At 47.5% G+C, this 17479-nt stretch overlaps 2 protein-coding genes across 2 annotated transcripts; both read left to right on the top strand.

Annotated features, from left to right (window-relative positions):
• The first annotated feature begins 2582 nt into the window (after positions 1 to 2582).
• DEFB1 (defensin beta 1) lies at positions 2583 to 3138 on the top strand. Its single transcript, XM_075148004.1, has 2 exons — positions 2583 to 2652; positions 3014 to 3138. The coding sequence occupies exons 1-2, from the start codon at positions 2583 to 2585 to the stop codon at positions 3136 to 3138; spliced, it is 195 nt and encodes a 64-aa protein (XP_075004105.1).
• Positions 3139 to 10584: 7446 nt separating this feature from the next.
• On the top strand, positions 10585 to 13838 carry LOC142081299 (gallinacin-4-like). The gene is made up of 3 exons (XM_075148003.1): positions 10585 to 10656; positions 11408 to 11491; positions 13629 to 13838. The coding sequence occupies exons 2-3, from the start codon at positions 11437 to 11439 to the stop codon at positions 13757 to 13759; spliced, it is 186 nt and encodes a 61-aa protein (XP_075004104.1). The 5' UTR covers positions 10585 to 10656; positions 11408 to 11436; the 3' UTR covers positions 13760 to 13838.
• The last annotated feature ends 3641 nt before the right edge of the window (positions 13839 to 17479 follow it).

Here is a 17479-nt window from a genome sequence, read left to right as displayed (position 1 = left end):
TGCACTTGCACAAGCCCACCCCGATGTCCCCCAGTTTCTTGTGCACTTGCACTGGTTCGTCCTGACGTCCCTGCGTTCTCCTGCACTTTCACAAGCCCACCCCGATGTCCCCCAGTTTCTTGTGCACTTGCACTGGTTCATCCTGACGTCCCTGCGTTCTCCTGCACTTGCACAAGCCCACCCCGATGTCCCCTTATGCGATCGATGCCCAAGTGATGCGCATCCACCGCAGCGATGAGCGCTAGGTGGCAACCGGGACACGATGTGCAAGGAGCCACAAATGAATTCAGCTGGTTTTCCACCCCCCCACCCCACCCAAGAAATGAAACCGTTGTGAAACGTGATCCCAACCGTTGGTGGTTGCAGGCGCTCTTGTGTGTGCAGAGACGTGTCCTACCTGCTTTTTTCCCCGATCTCCAGCCCTGCAGACTCCATCCCCTGAGAAGCGCATGCTTTCTAGAAAATAAATCCTCAGAAAAGGCCACCATGGGCTGTTACAATTAAGTCCAAATATCATCTGAGGTTTTGTCATTGCTTTTGCAAAATCATGCAGGAAGCTCTCGAACATTTGTACATCAGCTGGGCTGTCGGGACACGCGTGCGTTTGGGGGCTTTCATGCATTTACTGTTATTTTTTGAAATTTTAGCGAGTTTCTTTTCTGGGAACTAAGCCTGGAGTCTGCTAATTAACAGGAGGAGAATTTCTCACACATTCAGCTGAGTCCTGGAGCTGGGACTTTTTGAAATACGAAAGCTCAGTTTCCAGGGTTCTCTATAGGTCCCCAGCACATTATGCCTGTCCCTGCCATGCTCTATAACTCCTCTCTTCAATATTTGCATGTGAGCGATGAACTAAATATCCTGTGTGTGCTCAGGACCGTGGATGTGCTCCTGGCCAGGGAGCCAAACTGCTCAGAGATGTCATTGTCTGATTGTCCCTCCTCGAGGGATCACCCCCAGGGTCTCTCCTTAGTCCCCAGCACTGGTTTTTACCGAGCGTGTGAGAACTTTGCATCTTTGCAGCCTCAACTCCAGCGTTTGGATTTGGTGGCCAGTGGGTTAATAGTCACGGGTGGAAGGGATAGCCTACTTTTCCTCTTGTCCCGCTGCCAAGTCCAAATTCAGCGAAGTGTTTCATTAACTAATAACGTTGAGCTGCTGGGCCCAGCTCCAGCGAAGCATTTTAATAAAGCTAGGGTTGTAAAGAGGGCTCTGGAGCCAAGTGAAGCTCAGTCTTGGTTGTCCCCGAGCCTTGTCCTCCACAGTTTATAGTGCAACACATACCACGGCTGCCAAATGGGCCATTCCTAGAAAATCCAACTTTCTGCATGCAAAGCACAACTAAGCCTCTAATGGGCACCGAAGCCTCTTCCAAAGCTGAAGGTGGGCTGTTGAAGAACCGTCCTTGCTTGCAAAACCAGCAGTGAGGAAGTTGCAAGAGTTCGTGCAGGTGCAACGTGGTGTGACCCTTCTTGTCACCCACAGAAGACGTGTGAACCTCATCATCTCATCTCCCCTGCCTTCCATCGTCATCATTCCTGGGAAGGAGCCACCCCGAGGTGCCTCAACTGTCTTTTCTCAGTCTCAAAGTGACTGATGACAAAATCGGTGCCTCCTCCTGCCCAAAGGCTTTCTTCCAAGCCAGGAATAAATTCCCATGCCACACGAGACGTGCTATTACCGCCCCGAAACAATGCTAACCAGAGAAGGAGAAAGCCAGAAAGCCTTCCAGAAGATATTCCCAGAGGTAGCCACCCTCCCCAGTTTGCCAGCTCCCAGTTGCTCTGGCTGCCTTCCAGCCACTGGTTTGACTGCGCTTTTGTGTGCTGGATTTCAGTGCCCAGGAGCCTCTCTTGCTAAAAAAAACCCTCAGGTCTCCAACAAAGAGGTGAAGTCACCTCTCCATGTTTTATTTAGTGAGCTTGGCAAATGAAGGTCCTCCAGCTCCTCCATGCAAAGCTGTTTCTCCAACCTTCCAGTGATTTTTTGGGACTCTCTGCTGCACCTTCTCATATTTTAACCCCCTCTTGAAGCGGGAGCACGAGGAGTTGCAGACACCTCTTAGCTGTGCTGCTGGAGCTGCACACAGAGAGGTGTAACATCTTGGTGGGACTCTATGTGGCTTTGGGCAACCTTTTTTGGGGTCTAAAATGGGAACAAATATTCCTTTCTGTATAAAATCTGAGGTTAAGATGCATCTTATTGAGATTTGAGTGTGCAAATACCTTGAAGTGAATTGGGCCTCGTGGGTGCGGTCATGGCTCTGGCTAAATGGTTGCTGAAAGATCTGCCTGACCGTGCTGTTCGTGGAGGAGCTGGTGCTTTGGATCAGGACATGGGAGCCAGCGAGTGGTGGTGTTAAGAGGATAATTCCTTTCAGGGTGGGGACGTGTCATGGTATCTATCCACACAAGAGTTTGTAATTAGAGGTTACAACGAACATCCTTTAAATATATTATTTGGATCCAAATACGATTGCTAAATCCCTGCAGATCGCATTCATCAAAGCCTTATAAATACAGGTTCATTCCTTCCTGTTGCAGCATCTTTTGGTCTCAGCAGCTTTGTGGTAACACTCCACCATGTCAACTGAAGCCATGAAGATACTCTTCCTGCTGCTGCTTCTCCTCGTGGTGTCCCAGGCTGCGGCAGGTAAGCGTAAATACAACCAACGTGCATTTTTGTGTTGGGGAAAACAGGGAGCGATTCTGTAAACGAGGAACAAACTCGTGATATGTGCTCAGCTATGTGATACTTGGGTGTTGAACCTGCCTGCCTAGCATTGAGTGAGCAAACTCCAATTAGCCATTTCAATGGTAAGGGGAGAAAGCGTCGCAGTTTGCGGAACTCGTTATTGCTTTCAGACACCGTAGCAAAACTCAACGGCAGGTTGATGATCTCCCCGAGGTGCTACTTGTGCTATTTGCAGACAGAGCTGTTGTGAACATGGGGACAGGCTTTCTTCATGCATGCAAATCCAAAGACGCTTACCGGCTCTTTTTCTCAATTACAGTGTCAGACACTGTGACGTGTCGGAAGACCAAGGGCGAGTGTTCGTTCCTGCTGTGTCCCTTGTTTAAGAGAGCCACCGGTACCTGCTACAATGGACTGGCAAAGTGCTGCAGGCCCTTATGGTGACCCTCCACAGTCCATGCAGGGGCTGGTGGCATCAGTCGCAGTGGCAGCAGTAGCGTAGTTTTGTCCTTCTTTACCTGGGTACGTGTTGATTTTGGTGCTGTCTTTCCCCAGAGCTGGTGGAGGTTACTTTTGCATGTGGCCATGTGTCTGCTGTTCACCTGAGTATCTACACCTGGGAAATCACTGTGTGGCACCTCCTCATCCACTGGGACCAAGGCAGGGTTAACTGGTAGCCTGAAACCGGGCAGCTCCTCTCCTCTCCCTGCCAAGGGTGGTTTGCGGTGGGAATCAGGCAGATTTCCTCCTCCTGTTGGGGGAGGATGTGATGTGTCCCATGTGATGCTGAGATACCACAGCAGACCTCACCCATCCCATATGCTCTCCTGTGGTAGCCACCCACGGAGCCCTGATGGCCTCGGTTGCCACCCTGCTGTCCCAAAGGGAGAGCACAAGGCTGATTTCCAACCACTGAAGAAGTTTGGTTGGGAAGGGGCTCCCTGTTACAGCCCTACTGCTTTACCTTGGTCGAGCCCATGGAGGGCTGAGGTGTGGAGGGCTGGTGCTAGGCAAGGCTCAGATCTGACAGTGCAGCCCCCTGGGACCTTCCTCCAGCTTTTGGACTTCTGCATTGTCCTTTCCACCCACCACATGCCAAAGAGGAGCAGGGCAGGGACACCACTGCTTTTTCTCCCCACGTCTCTCCCACCTTGTCCCTCCCTGGGATTTGTCTCTCTGCCATCATCCTCACCAGCCAGCTCCTGCATGGTGAGGTCTCAGCTCCTCTGGCCAGACCTCCTTTCTCCCCGGGGCACTGAGTTGCTCCTGCCAATGTAATATTTAAAAATATCTTGGTTAATGTCTGTTAACTTGCCCACCTTCTCCATGAAGGATGGCTGTCTTGCCTAAACAGATGCGTAAATGTGAAATATAACCCTCATTTTCCCATCTTCCCTGTAGGACCCCTTTTCTCTTCCATAAGACTATTTATTTCCCATATCCCCTTATAATCATCTCAGGAGAAGGTCTTTTATCTTCCACCTTTCCCATCCTGTATCCTCAGAAGATGCTGTCCTGGCTCAGTCATCTGTCCAGCTTCTCAGAGAACATCTGGCTGATTCAGACCCTGTTCTGGAGGGGAGGTCTGGTCAACCCTCATTTGACCTCTATCGTGATATAGCAAGGGCTGGAAACTGAAGTCTTCAGGGATGTTCTGCTGCTCTCTTGCAGGCTCTGCAAAATACCTCAGCTTTTGAAGCGATCTGTGCTCTTTTTCTCTCCTCTAACACATATTCGCTGTGTCCAAAGAGGCTGTGGTTTACAAAGTATTTGAGTTGTGTAAATATCTAATAAAGCATGAGTAATAACACAAAGCGCTTTAAACGGTTCATCGGTGAGGAGTGTTTTGATCCCTCTGGTTTCTGAGGTGTAGGACCTAGGTCCTGTGCATCTGGTATCCAGCCACATCTCATCTGCAGGCATCTCCAAGACCTGGGAAAAGGTCCACCCCAGCCCAAGCCAAGAGGAGATTTGATTAACTCCACAGTCAGAGAGCTGAGATTTGTTCAGCCCAGGAAGATGGCTTAAAAAATCTCATCAGACATCTGTGCTGCTTTTGGTGTAGCACCTTCTCCAGGCACAGCTAGTCCTGCGAATGCACTGCAGCTGACATTATTGCATGTTGCCACTGCCAAAGAAAAAAATAATTAATAATAATCACCCTCTCCAAGCCCAAAGGTGCTATTCGAACCTTAATCACTCCTTCCATCTAGCGATTTGAAATCCTTTGTACTCGTGAACTGAGGCTTGCACCACCCGTAGGAGGTAGCCAAGCAAGCAGAAGGTACCTGCTGTTGTAATTAAGCCACGCTCTTCCACCCAGGATTAATTTTAACCCTTTTAGTTCAGGGATAAGAAATAATAATAGCAAAAAGCAGGTATTTGGTGGTATGCCAAAAAGTTGCAGTGACTCTTGTCACGGGGCTGGCTTTCAGGAATAATAAGTGAAACTCCTCAGCGGTTGTATAATCATTGCAATTAGGAAATCAAGTGCTTTACAGAGTATGCAAGAATTGCTACTCACGTTGCACTGATGAAGAATCTGAGGCGCAGAATGGGAAAGTGTCAGGAAGGTCATTGCCTCCTGGTCACCCACAGCCAGGAGGAGGAGAAAGATCTTGGGAGGTGTGCTCTGATGTCCTAAATTGTTTATCCCCTTTGAAAATAAATGCAGGCATCATTAACAAAATAGCATGCAAAATCATTCTTAATTGTGACCGACAACTGGGGACAATTGATTCCTTGGTGTAGAGCATGATTGCTGGTCACCCCATCCCAGAAATCTGAATAGCCATGTCATGGCTGTTGTGGTGCAGGCATGGAAAAATCTCGTCTTAGAACTCGGGAAGGTTCACTCCATGGGAAGGATGGATAATGGAAGAGTCAGGGCTATACCGAGCTCATCGTTTGAAGTGGGTTCACAGTCTGAGGCTCAGTGAAGTGCCAAGAGGACTGGGGAGCTGGACAGCCCATGCTTTACTCATCCAGTGGACAGGAACAATGAGGAGCATCCAAACCACCTGCACAACTACACGGACAGGAGAGGAGGTAGCGAAGGCAAAGGGAGTCTTGGCTTTCCTACAGATGATATCACGTGGACCCAGCTGGCCCTCACGTGTTGAGCCACCCGTGTGCACCTGTCTCAGCCTGTGTTTTGCTACACACCCTCGCTGCAAATATTTCTCAACAGCTTAGAGAAGGGTTTAAGCAACAGTCCCTCTCTGGTGGACCCAGGTAGCAGGTCAACATCTTTTGCAGGTCATTCCCCTGCTCGAGGTGATGCAGCAGAGCGGTTGTGGGGGGTGATTGTGGATGGTGTTAGGAGGTGCAGAGATCAAATTTTTGTTGCAGTAAAAGGGTGATTCTTAGAAGAACTAGTCCTGGCACCCACAAAAAGAATTGCCCTCCCAGATTTGGTTGTGAGTGGTGCAAAGGACCTAATTTAAAAGTTGTTTGTGAGAGACCTGCTCTGTAAAAGTGACCACAGTACAGTTAGACTTAACCGTGTTGTGGGACCAAATACATTCAACATGTGAATATTTAATCTCAAAAAAGCAAAAATGAGGAAAGAAAAGCACCAAAAGGAGCAATCCAGAGGAGCACAAAACCTGCAGGCAGCCTGAAAAATGTTAAAAAGGCTGTGCTAGAAACCTCAGTAAAATATTTGCTTTGACTGGGAAAGAAAACAGAGAGGTCTAAGAAAAATCCCTGCAGGGCATGAAGGGCAAGTCAAGGGAGGCTCTCGAAGGGAAGAGCTCAGTGGTGAACAAACAGCTGACAGAGGAGAATGGCAACTCCCATAAAACGTGGCAGGCCAGATCCAGGTAGGAAAGAGGGCTAAAAAGGAAAGTGAAGGTGCCTTTGCAACAGACACCTGAACTGGTAGTAGAAATGTCAGTAAATACATGGAAAGCAGGAAGCCATCAGGGGATTCCTTCATGAGAAAGGAGTAGGAGGGCACTTAGGGGTGGTATGCTGTAGCTCAGTACACTCTTCTGTCCATGGCAAGATAGTAAAGGCTATAAGAAAAATAAAATTGCTGAGCATGGGCAGTGAATTTCTGGACCTCAGGAGGCTGTGGAGGTAGAAAACACCAGCAGATCTGAAAAGAGTTAGGCAAATTCATGGACAGCAGGTCCTTACAGAGGTATTGAAAGGATGGGCAAGGACGTCCCCTGCAACATCCTTGCTTTTGCAATTATGGATGCTGGGGCAAAATGGGAGGGCTTGCCCACAGGTAGTGCCCAGGCTGACTTGCTCTCCCTGAACAGCAGGGAAGGCAGGGAAAGAGAAGACAAAGAGAAGCAAGGAGAAGGAATGGAAAAGGGTTGCAAAGAAGGAGAAACAGCATCCAGAGACAGGCAAGGGACGGTGAGCCGTGCCTGGAGCCAGGCCCGTGGCAACGTGCTGCTGACTGTGGTGGTTAATTACAAGCAATGAATCTGTAAACCATTCTTCTCCTCAGTTACGAGCTGTGAACCAAAATGTGCAGCCCTTGGAAGAGCCCGTGGCCTGACCTGCTTGATGGCAATGCCTGTGCAGAAGTGACAGCGGGGACTTCAGCTGCTGAGAGCTTTCTCATGGAGAAACCGCTGGGAACCACCCCGGTGGGATTGCTCACATATCCCTCAGCTTTTATGAGTTGGGTGCCCATTGATGCAAACCTCCATGGGCTTTGGCTTTTGTTGGGAGGCTGAAATCCTCTCCGTATACTCAATTTGTTAACTATTTAATGAATTCAGTTTCTTTCTAGAGGATCTTTCATCAGATGGCTTTGCTTTGCAGAATTGTTACCCCAGTAAGCCCCTGTTTTGCCAACTGTGACACCTGAGTGTTGACAGACTCATCACTCACAAGACCTAAGCTACTGCTTCGTGCTCTTGGAGGTGCAGAAACTGCAGTGAGCCCAGGGTAGGCAGCAAAGAAAGCTTTAACCACAGCTCAAGGTTAGCCTCGAGGTCTGTAAAAACCTCTGCATTTGGAGAGAGATCAGGATTCAAAATGGCAAATGTAACCAGAGCAATGTCTTTTACAGTTTAAGACTGTATTCTGCTCCTCACTATGCTGAGAGGTGTAAATCAGAAGAAACTCTGCTGAAATCATTGCACCAACTTCTGGCATCGTGAAGATCAAAATCCATCCATGGCTGAGCACGGAAAGACCCACCAAAAGGAAACGGTGGTGGTCTTCCAGCCCTCCTCTTCTTGATAGCCCATTGCCAAAAGGTCCCAGGGTCTAATCCTGCTGGGCACCAGAAACTTCAGGCAGAAGAAGGCTTTCCCCTCTTTTCTACCTGAGAGGCACACTGGAAAATCTGCCACGGATTTGTTGAGGCAGAGATTGCTTTCTCCTCGAATCTGGCAATATTACAGAGGTCCAGGAGGCTGTGCTGTAAGACAGCAGGGATGAATTTATCATCTCCTCTAACGAAGGATTGCACAACCTATATATCTGCCCCTGAACTTGTGGCCAAGCTCTGCCTACGGGCATCGCAGAACATGGAAGGTGCATTTACACCACCGTGTCAGAGACACACTTTGGGGTCCCCTGAGGCACCCAAAAACTGCCTTTCCTCTCTTTTGTCCCTCTGTGCCTCAGCCTGGTGACACCATCCTGCTCAAGCACAGATGATAAGCAGCATTGTCCAACCCCTCAAATTAATTGAGGAAAGCTGGCATAGACTTGCAGGTCCTTTCTGGGGAGGAATCAATGCCTGAGAGTACAAGCAGTATCATAGCGTTGGTAAACAAGAAGCCATGGGAAGATGGAAAGTGAAAGAAGCCGTGGGAAAAAGGGAGATAAGAGGTGGCAGTTAACGGTTCTGAGGGCGTGACAAAGATAAGGAAATTAGAGGAAGAGTGTCGAGATGACCTTTGCTTAGGGGATGTACTAGGGAATTCTTTGAAGTGTATACGTGGCATAATGTGAGGTATAAAAAGGCCCTTGTGCTGTATAATAAAGGATTTTTTCGTCTTCGTCTTCGTGCCCACTCAGACGGAGTCCGTGTCCTTACTCGCCACACTTTCCAAGCGTATGGTATTGGGAGCATCCAAGCACATGACAGCCCTTACGCCTAGTCCTTGAAATATGGAAGGTAGCAACTGTTGCTCCAGTGTCTCCTTGAAAAGGTAGACCAACAGCAGCAGAACGTACAGAAGAATAAATGCAAACTCCTGCCCATGTCTGACAACTTCACCCAGCATCGGTTCAGGCTGACCAGGGCTCATACCAAAGAGGAAGGTCCCTGGAAAACCAGCATGAAAATGAAAAAGATTTAAAACATCACGTCATTGGGGTGGTTCTAGTAATGATTTCCATAAATAGATGTGGCTTAAAATGGGTTGCATACAGTGCAGGTAATTAGTACTGAAATTTTTTTAGTGCAAAAGTTAAAAAAAACAAACCTTTTCCTTTTTTGTATTTTACTCATAACTATTAGGTTTCTGGTTTACTTTCTCACTTTTTTCCCTACCATTCCCTCTTGCAGATCTTTTTAATGTTCTTAATCAAAATAAAGAGAACTCTCCAAATTTTCCCTTTCAACAGTAGAAATGATGTAATATTAATGACAGCTCATTAATCCTCTTTCTGAATTTCCAAAGAAGCACTAACTTCCCATTTAATGCAGTTCTTTTTAACCTAATTCCAGCTAATGATGATTTTTCTTTTTATGGTGACATATTTTTCACATTTGTAAGGAATTAATATGAAACCTCTGAAAATAGATGGAGGCAGTGTTTCACCACTAGAGAGTTGTGAGCATTTAAGGAGAAATTCCTGCTGGGATTTATTTGGTAAATGAAATAACTGGCTAGTTCATTAATAACTCTCAGATACACGACTACCCTCATCAAAACCTGAAGCGCTTTGCTGCAGAAGGCAAAATTAATAGAGCTAGAAATCGTTGTATATCCCTCAAATGACTGGATGGCATTATATTAAAATCTACTTTTGTCTTCTCTTTTCTTTTCAAGCTACAAGAGCAAAGGCAAGCTTAGGCCCAACACCTTTCCATAATTTAGCCATAAAGCTGCCCCTGGCACAAGCTTGGCTCTTGCGCTCTCCCTGCAATTTCCAGATGCGGTCTAAAAGCTGGCAGAGACCAGGGACCGTTCCCAGCAGACAATTTAGGTGAAGCCAATCCATGCTGGAGGCTGAGTTTAATAGTACGGACGTGGCTAGACTCTGCCTTTTGGCCTGGAGATAAACCTGGTGCTCTCTAGGAGAGATATGACCATCAAGTAGCAAATACTTCCGTGCTCAGAGAGCAGTTAAATTGAGTAACAACCACTGGTGCTGCTCGTGCTAACCATGAAGCCTACTTGAACCGGGCGACTTCAAGATAGCTTCAGGTTTATGATTTTCTTCCATGCCACAGGGACCAAAAGTTGTGAGTGAGGGGCATGCCTTTGCAAGATACCTGCTCTGTGGACATCTGAGGGGACATCTGCTGGGTAAATCCCACCAGACCCCCTAGGTACCCTTTCCCCGAGGGATCCCATCACACAGCATCAGCTTCCAAACGAGCTGTACAGGATGACCATCGAGGAGCACGGCAGCCTGTTTTTATCATGCTGGAGAGTGACTACCACCAAGTCTCAGCCGGCAAGCACAGGATATACGGCACAGAGACCTCGAGCGAGCTGCTGTGGCCGAACACGTTGCACAAACGGAGGTGGCCCAAGGCGGTTTGCATGCAGCTCAGCAGTGCTGCAATATTTTGAAAGCAATACCTCGGTTCCTCATAGGAGGACGGTAATGGAGAGGATTCATTGGACCTCCCCAATACTCCCCAAAGCTGCAGGGATTGTCTGATTGGCCACCAGAAGACTGTGAAGAGCAGACATCCTTCACAACCCTCCAGAAACAGCATAAAGCCAAGCTCTGCTCCTTCATCTTAATGCATCTGGGTGGCTGACACTGATCCAAGGACTGTTCCAACCTAGAGCCTCCTCTTACCTGGTAATGACCAAAATCTTCTCATTATTCAGCCTCTCTTAAAAGGTTCTGTCCTTCTTAAACGGGCTGGAGACTTTGTATCTTTCATGTATAGTTGCTTTTCACTGTTATAGCCTTACCTGTGCAGTGAATCCAGTCTATCAAGAGTCAGTTCTAGAGATTTCAAATATTGATAAGGGAGAAGAGTTTTTGTTGGCGGGAAGAGAGCTGAGAGGGAACACAAACACTCAGAAATTTATCCTGGAAATCATGTAATTCTTGAGGTGAAGGAAAAGCAACAGCCTCTAAACAAGAATAGGGAGAAGCTGGGTTTTAACTTAACTGTGAAGGAACTTTTTCTACTTTTTTTTTATTAGAAAAGCTTGAGAACGCACTTTGGGGCTTTTTTTAATAAATATCACAAAAATTGTCTTATTTTTCTTTCTAAACTAACAGTTTTAACTTCTATAAGGCAAATTGAATTTATTGCAATGTATTGCAAAGTATCCACCAATCTAGGATAAATATCTGGTTAATTAATATAGTAAGGGGATTTAAAATTGTGTTTTTCTGCACAGAAGTTTCATCCTGTGCCACAATCTATGTATGCTCCAGAGAACCCTTAGGACAATAGGCATTATTATAAAGAAAGTGTGTAATAACTCTCCTAGATAACGCTTGGTCTTGAAGAACATTTCTGTATGGCACTTCTCAGCCCACTATGACTGTGGAGGGACAACCTTCTTATTAATGTCTTGGTGTCATCTCTCTCTAGTGACGGGAGTTCCCAGTCCACCTTCTGCCATGAAAATCCTTTCCTTTCTCTTTGCTCTCTTGGTGATATTTCACGGAGCTGCAGGTAAGGTGTAAATGGAGATGAGGGGCTATATAGAAAGAGATACTGGTGTCATAAAGGTCTCCTCTCCCCTTTGGGAAGTGGCCAAGCTGCTTCCTACAAAGAAACTTCACACATATCAAAACTTGCTGATTACAGTTGATACGTGAAATTAGCAGGCAAACACTTCAACCAGCATTTCAGTGCCTTTCCTACTTCTCTGAAAATCCAGTTTGAGTTGAAAGCAGTAGGGGCAACCCCAAAATTACCATTCAGCACCAGCATTTTCCCCATTAAAGCTTGCAGACTCTTGTACGTAAATCACTTTGTCTCTGGCTCACCCTGCAACAAACCACTTACAATGAAATATTCTTCAGCCACACAGAAGAAAAGGAATCTGGTCCCATGCTCTCCAAATATCCTTTGCTTCAGGACCTCGTCCTTGGGGTGGGGAGGCAGAAGGTCACGAGTTAATATTGAAATGCTTAGTGGTAGCTTCAGCTCGGTGGAGAAACCTGTGCAACCGTAAGTGTTGGTGTTAGGCTGTGCCTGTTGGGGGGATGCAAGGGGGCCTGGAACCCAAACCCCACCTTATTATCCAGAAAAAGGGACTGTGTTTAAACACCATCCCTGAAAATGGCACAATTACAGTGCAGGGCACTGTGTGCACAAACAAGTGCCAGCGGAGGTTTGGGGTTGATCTCTGTGGGAATAGGATGGAAAGTGCCCTCTGGGGAGTAAGGATGGGAAAAGACTGTGATGAATTGCAGAAGACCAGGACCATGGGAGAAGTGTCATATATACTTGCCTGATCTTATTCTTACCTGGGCCTCTACTTATGGCAGTTCTCATAGGCAGGACATTGGGCAAAGTGTTCCTTTGGTCTGGACCAGAATGGTTGTTTCACGTCCTCATGTAACATACAGATACACACGGTGGACATTTGGGCTGTTTTCAGTAGGACCTATCTTCTGGGTATGGCAAAGCAAGGAATTTATCTGTAAGAAAGTGCTTCTGAGAGCTGAGACTGCTCACAACCATCTCTGCAATGTCCCACAGAGAGATAGTTTGGGACCAAAAGTGTTTTATTCAGCCTTCCCAGCACTCCTTTATTGCTGCCTGGGATTTTCTGGGTACTGCTGTGTGTGCATGCACCACAAAACTCACGTGCTGTGAATCTAATACACCCGGGATGCACTGGATCTACTGCACATGTGTAATATTCATGGTCTCTTTGCTGAAACAAGCTCCCTGTTTTCGGGCTATGCTGAACTTAGTGCGGTTGCATGGATGAGCTGTGAAACTGGAATTAATTGGTTCATGTGCAGTCAGTCAGGTGCATCCAGAACGCATCAGCCTGCCAGGCTACATCTCTATTAATCAACCAAACAGGGCCAGGCAACGTGCTGCCTAATTAGTAGTCTGCTCCCTAGCGTAATTTTGACCCCTGACAACTAGCACTTTCACAGATAAAACCTGTTCTGGGAATAGCACAGGCTGGTGGCCATTCCCAAAAGGCAGTTTGAACGTGGAGATCCTATTTTAATGGGGAAGAAAGTTTAGCCATGTAGATAAGAGCAATGCCACACTGCTTGGCCTCAGACCCAGAGGGCAACGCCTGGCGTGCTGCGTTTACCAGCATGGAAGTGGTCGTTCTGCACGCATTGTTGAGTTTATCTGTGTACAAGGGCCATCTATATGGACTGCCAGACACCAGGACCTGTTCTGAGATATGGATGAGATTTATAGGGAGGGAAATAGGCCAAATCTATGGAAATCCAGGCGCACAGAAATACTCATCTTTCTGCCCCTAGAAGTGGCAGCCTCCCAGCTGAGCTAGTGCATCTCTCCTTAATTGTGACCTACAAGACTTTAAGAGCTGGTAAGTGTCCATTTACTGTTTTCTATCAGGTCTCTGGTGTCCATCCCTGAAATCTGAGTTCCTAAGGGAGTCTTGGGCTTGGAGACACAGTTCTTATATCTGAAGAAGGGATTAGAGCATTTGCTTGATTGTTCTGCCCATAGACCTCCTCCTCTGAGGGTTGCATTAGGACTGCCATGACCGGTGTGGCATGGTGGCAGCGCACAGGAATTTAGCAAAATGCAAAACCCTGATAGAAACAACTATCTTCTGCTTTTTTTTTTTTTTTTAATGATACAGGCTTTGCAAAAACTCCAAGACGTTTTATGCGATGTGGATATCGTGGGACTTTCTGCTTCCCTGGGACATGCCCTCATGGCAACGCTTATCTGGGGATGTGTCGTTTGGGGCATTCTTGCTGTAGATGGTAAGTTTAGGATTTAACCGGGGCAAAGATGACTTTCCAAATTTTCAGTTAAGTCCTGTGTAGTGGGATTTTCCCCATCAACATAGGCCTGAAAACCCTGAAATATTCTTTCCTTTCTGTAGGTTGTAGTGTGGCTAATTGCACAGGATCTCCAGGGATCTGGGGATGATCGCTTCTCATATTGTTGGATTCAGGGAACCATTGTACCGGTCATCAAGGATTTGTCATTCTTTTTTCAATAAATGCAAGATCTGGGGAGGTTGTATGGCAGCCGTGTGTGGTGTTGTCATTCTTTTCTCTAGAAGTCTTATTTGCCTTTAGAAATTTGAACAAGAATTCTGAAATCAGGTTAAGCCTACCAGGAATGCTTAGTTTTCCAAAATATTTTCCCCTCTTGGGTTGCTGATTGAATGAGCGCTGGCATGTTCTCCACCCATGCCTGCTAGGAATCCTCTGCTGTGACCAAAACTAGGGTCAGTCACCGTTTCTGTAGGGAGCATGAAAATCTTCTCCAGTGTGATGCTTCATAGCACCTCTGCTCTGAAAACTAGATGGGAACATCTCCTAGTCCAGAGTTTTAAGACCTGGGAACAGCATCCTGCTCGGTGTGGATTGACATCCATCATAGAGATGATGAATGTGGAGCAGGATGTGGAGTTGTGAGCTCAGTCTTACCTCAAAACTAAGCAGGAGACACTGAGGAGAACGAAAGGAGGCAGGTGACCCTATTTTAAGATTTGAAGCTTGGTTTTACCCTTGGTTATTTTGGCTGGTATAAATTTGGAGTAAATCTGCAAAATTCATATCAGCTGCAGTAGCAGATTTGCTACTCCTGATTTGTCATAGGTCTAACATTGCTTGAGACCTACAACATTGCTTGAGACAATTAGACAACATGTATGAAAGGCTACTTCAATCACTCCTTTTGCAAGAGGTTTCTCCTGTCCTGCCCTGAACCCTAACAGAAAACTCAGAAGGTGCAGGTTGCTCAGTGAGCTCCTGTCTCTGCAGCTGCTCTTGCATGGTCAGGAGCATCCTCGTGCAGAGAAGACAGCCTTTGGACTAGCACTTGGTGGCTGCTGGCAGTAGATAGTTTTCTGCCCTGAGACCAGCTGGCCGGGCAGAACTTATGCACGTACAGCCAAACTCAGCCTCCAAAGCAGAGCAACCTCAACCAGTTCACAACCATCCTGTGCTCACGCTGTCTCCTGCCCAACTATTGCCAGGGTCTGAGCCCAGACCAACGAGCGCTGTGCCAGAATAACCCTGGGGCTTAGCACAGACCAAGAACCTTTCTGAAATATCAATCTGGATGTAGCCACCCTTTCCCACAAGCAGAGGGAATTTAATAACAAACATGGCCAGGCTGGGCTAGCTGCTTTTAGGGCACATCTTTGAGGGTAAGGGGAATACACGTATCTCTGAAATACAGTGGGAACTGACCTCAGCTCTCCCATGGCCTGTGTGAAGGGCAGCACTCATGGATGCTCAGCAAAGGTAGGAGCACTTCTGGTTGGCTTTTAAGGGAAACAACCAACCCAAGTGCCTACATGCGAAGGACTGACTCAAGGCTCTGAGCTTGCCATTTGTGGCAAAACATCTGACCTCCCTTCAGAGCAGATGTTTCTGCAAATGACTCTGCCATCAAAACCACAGCCTTGTGAAGGGCAGGAAACTGGGCCAACGGCCACCTCGCAGGGATTCCCCTGGATGGAGACCTGAGGAAGTTGCCAAGTGGAACCAAACCAGCAATTTACAGTTCATGTCCTAAGAAGTTTTGCACAATCCACAGTAGGTGAGTGTTTCTTTCACAAACTGGAATGGCACAAGATGTTTTGCTCAAGGACTGAGGACTTTGCAGAGAGGGTTCGGCCCTTGTTATTTTAGATTCAGCTCTGGAGACGATCCAGCGTCTGTAGCCAGCATCATGCAGAATACTGTATCAAGATGCTTTTAGCTCACCACCACAAATAGCTGCCCTTGTATTTATCGCTGGGGAATGGCTTCGAGAGCCAGCTTAGAGTGAAACACAGGCTGAAACCTCACCCCCTAGGACCCATGCTGCACATCTCCTCCCTGCTTCTTACCCCAATCCCATCTCCCCAGCACTCTGCGCGTGTTTGAATTCATCTCACAGCTCTTCCCAGGAGGTAGAGATGCTGCTGAGGATGGAATAGAAAATACCAGACAGCAGCAGAACTGGTACAGTGGGACTGTCCATGGCCAGATGCAAGGGTATGCAGCACCTAAAGCTCATTTCAGGTACACATCAAGCCCTCAGTGGAATGGCTGGTCTTGCAAAATCACAGTTTGTGCCACTAGGACTCTGCTACATCCCCCAATGGTACTGCTGTCACTCTTTTAGCACAGCCCCTCTCGCTCTGCGCAGGTCTGAGAGAGGACATTGTTTCATGGCACAAAGGCATGAAGAATAGGAGATCTGCTCCCCCCAGCGCCCCAGCAGACCACTTTGCACATGAAGCTTCGCTGGAGAAGACAGATGCTCCCATCACCTCCCTGGAGGCACAGCAGTGCTAGCAGCACTGTCTGGGTCTCTATTTTCCATAGTTTTTTTGCTCAGTCACAGCTGCTCGGTGTGGACTGACATCCATCATAGAGATGATGAATGTGGAGCAGGACGTGGAGTTGTGAGCTCAGTCTTACCTCAAGATGAGCACAGACAAGTGTTCAGGGAGGAGTTGGGTGTGTACGGGGCAGGACCAGTCCACATAAACAGCTTGGATGCAACAATCCAGGAGCAAGACTGAGATGGCTGGCCTCAGGAACAGGCTGGTTTAGTGTTGGTTTGCACGAGTCTGAAATATCATGGGAGGTGACCAACTTTCAGTGTCCTTCTTGTAATCACAGTACACAGAAATAATGTTTCCTTAGAAGTGGGCTGTGGAATTAGCAGTTTTCTTGTTTCAGGAGGGACTGGCGAATAGATGGGAAGTCTATACAGAGAAGCCACTGTCATCTGGGGTGGTTTCATCTGCACTTAACATTAGATGACAAAGATACAGACATCTGTGTCAGAGCTGGTCATGCTAAGTGCCCTTTATAGACCATGGCAGAGAAACAGGAGTTTTTTAAGTGGGATTCGCCAGGTCTGTTTCCATGAGGATGACGTGACTTGTCCTCCATCTGCTGTGGAAGGAGCAGGAGGTGAAGAGCTCAGCCCAACTGCTTCATCATTGCAAAAATCCGCATGTGGCCAGCTGAGTCCTGTCCCTGGTATGTGTTGACAAGTGCTCTTGTTTCAGCTGTGTCACCTCAGTCCCCTTGCACACAACAGCAGGCATTTTCAAGCTGCTCTGCTAAGCAGGATGGTACTTTGGAAGAGCAATGACCAGTGGCCTCCTCCTGGACCCTCCACAGTTCCCAACCTTGTGTCACCAGTGAGTCCTCGCAAGAGGACATCTGTCTCCCGGCAAAGTCCTGGACCAGCCTGCTGGGTCCGTGGCTCCTCTGCTTCTTCCAAACACGCCGCGGCTGTCTTCCACCATTTCTGCAGTGGTTGAATCACACAGGCGCTTGGCATCTTGACAAGGTGGGAGAAGGAAAGGCCCAGCTGCCAACCTCCACTGCTGAAATCCCCAGCCCCTGGTAGCTGGGAAGATCATGAATACTCTTCCAAACATTGGAAGAGGCAACCCAAAACTCGGGCATGCAGGACAGCACCCTCTTGCCAGGCAAGGACTGTCACTCGTCCTGGTGGCATGCT

The sequence above is a fragment of the Calonectris borealis genome, chromosome 3 (genome assembly GCF_964195595.1).
Source record: "Calonectris borealis chromosome 3, bCalBor7.hap1.2, whole genome shotgun sequence".
NCBI classification, from domain to species: domain Eukaryota; kingdom Metazoa; phylum Chordata; class Aves; order Procellariiformes; family Procellariidae; genus Calonectris; species Calonectris borealis.
The sequence above is the reverse complement of the archived record's forward strand: the minus strand, read 5'-3'. Positions and strand labels throughout refer to the sequence as shown.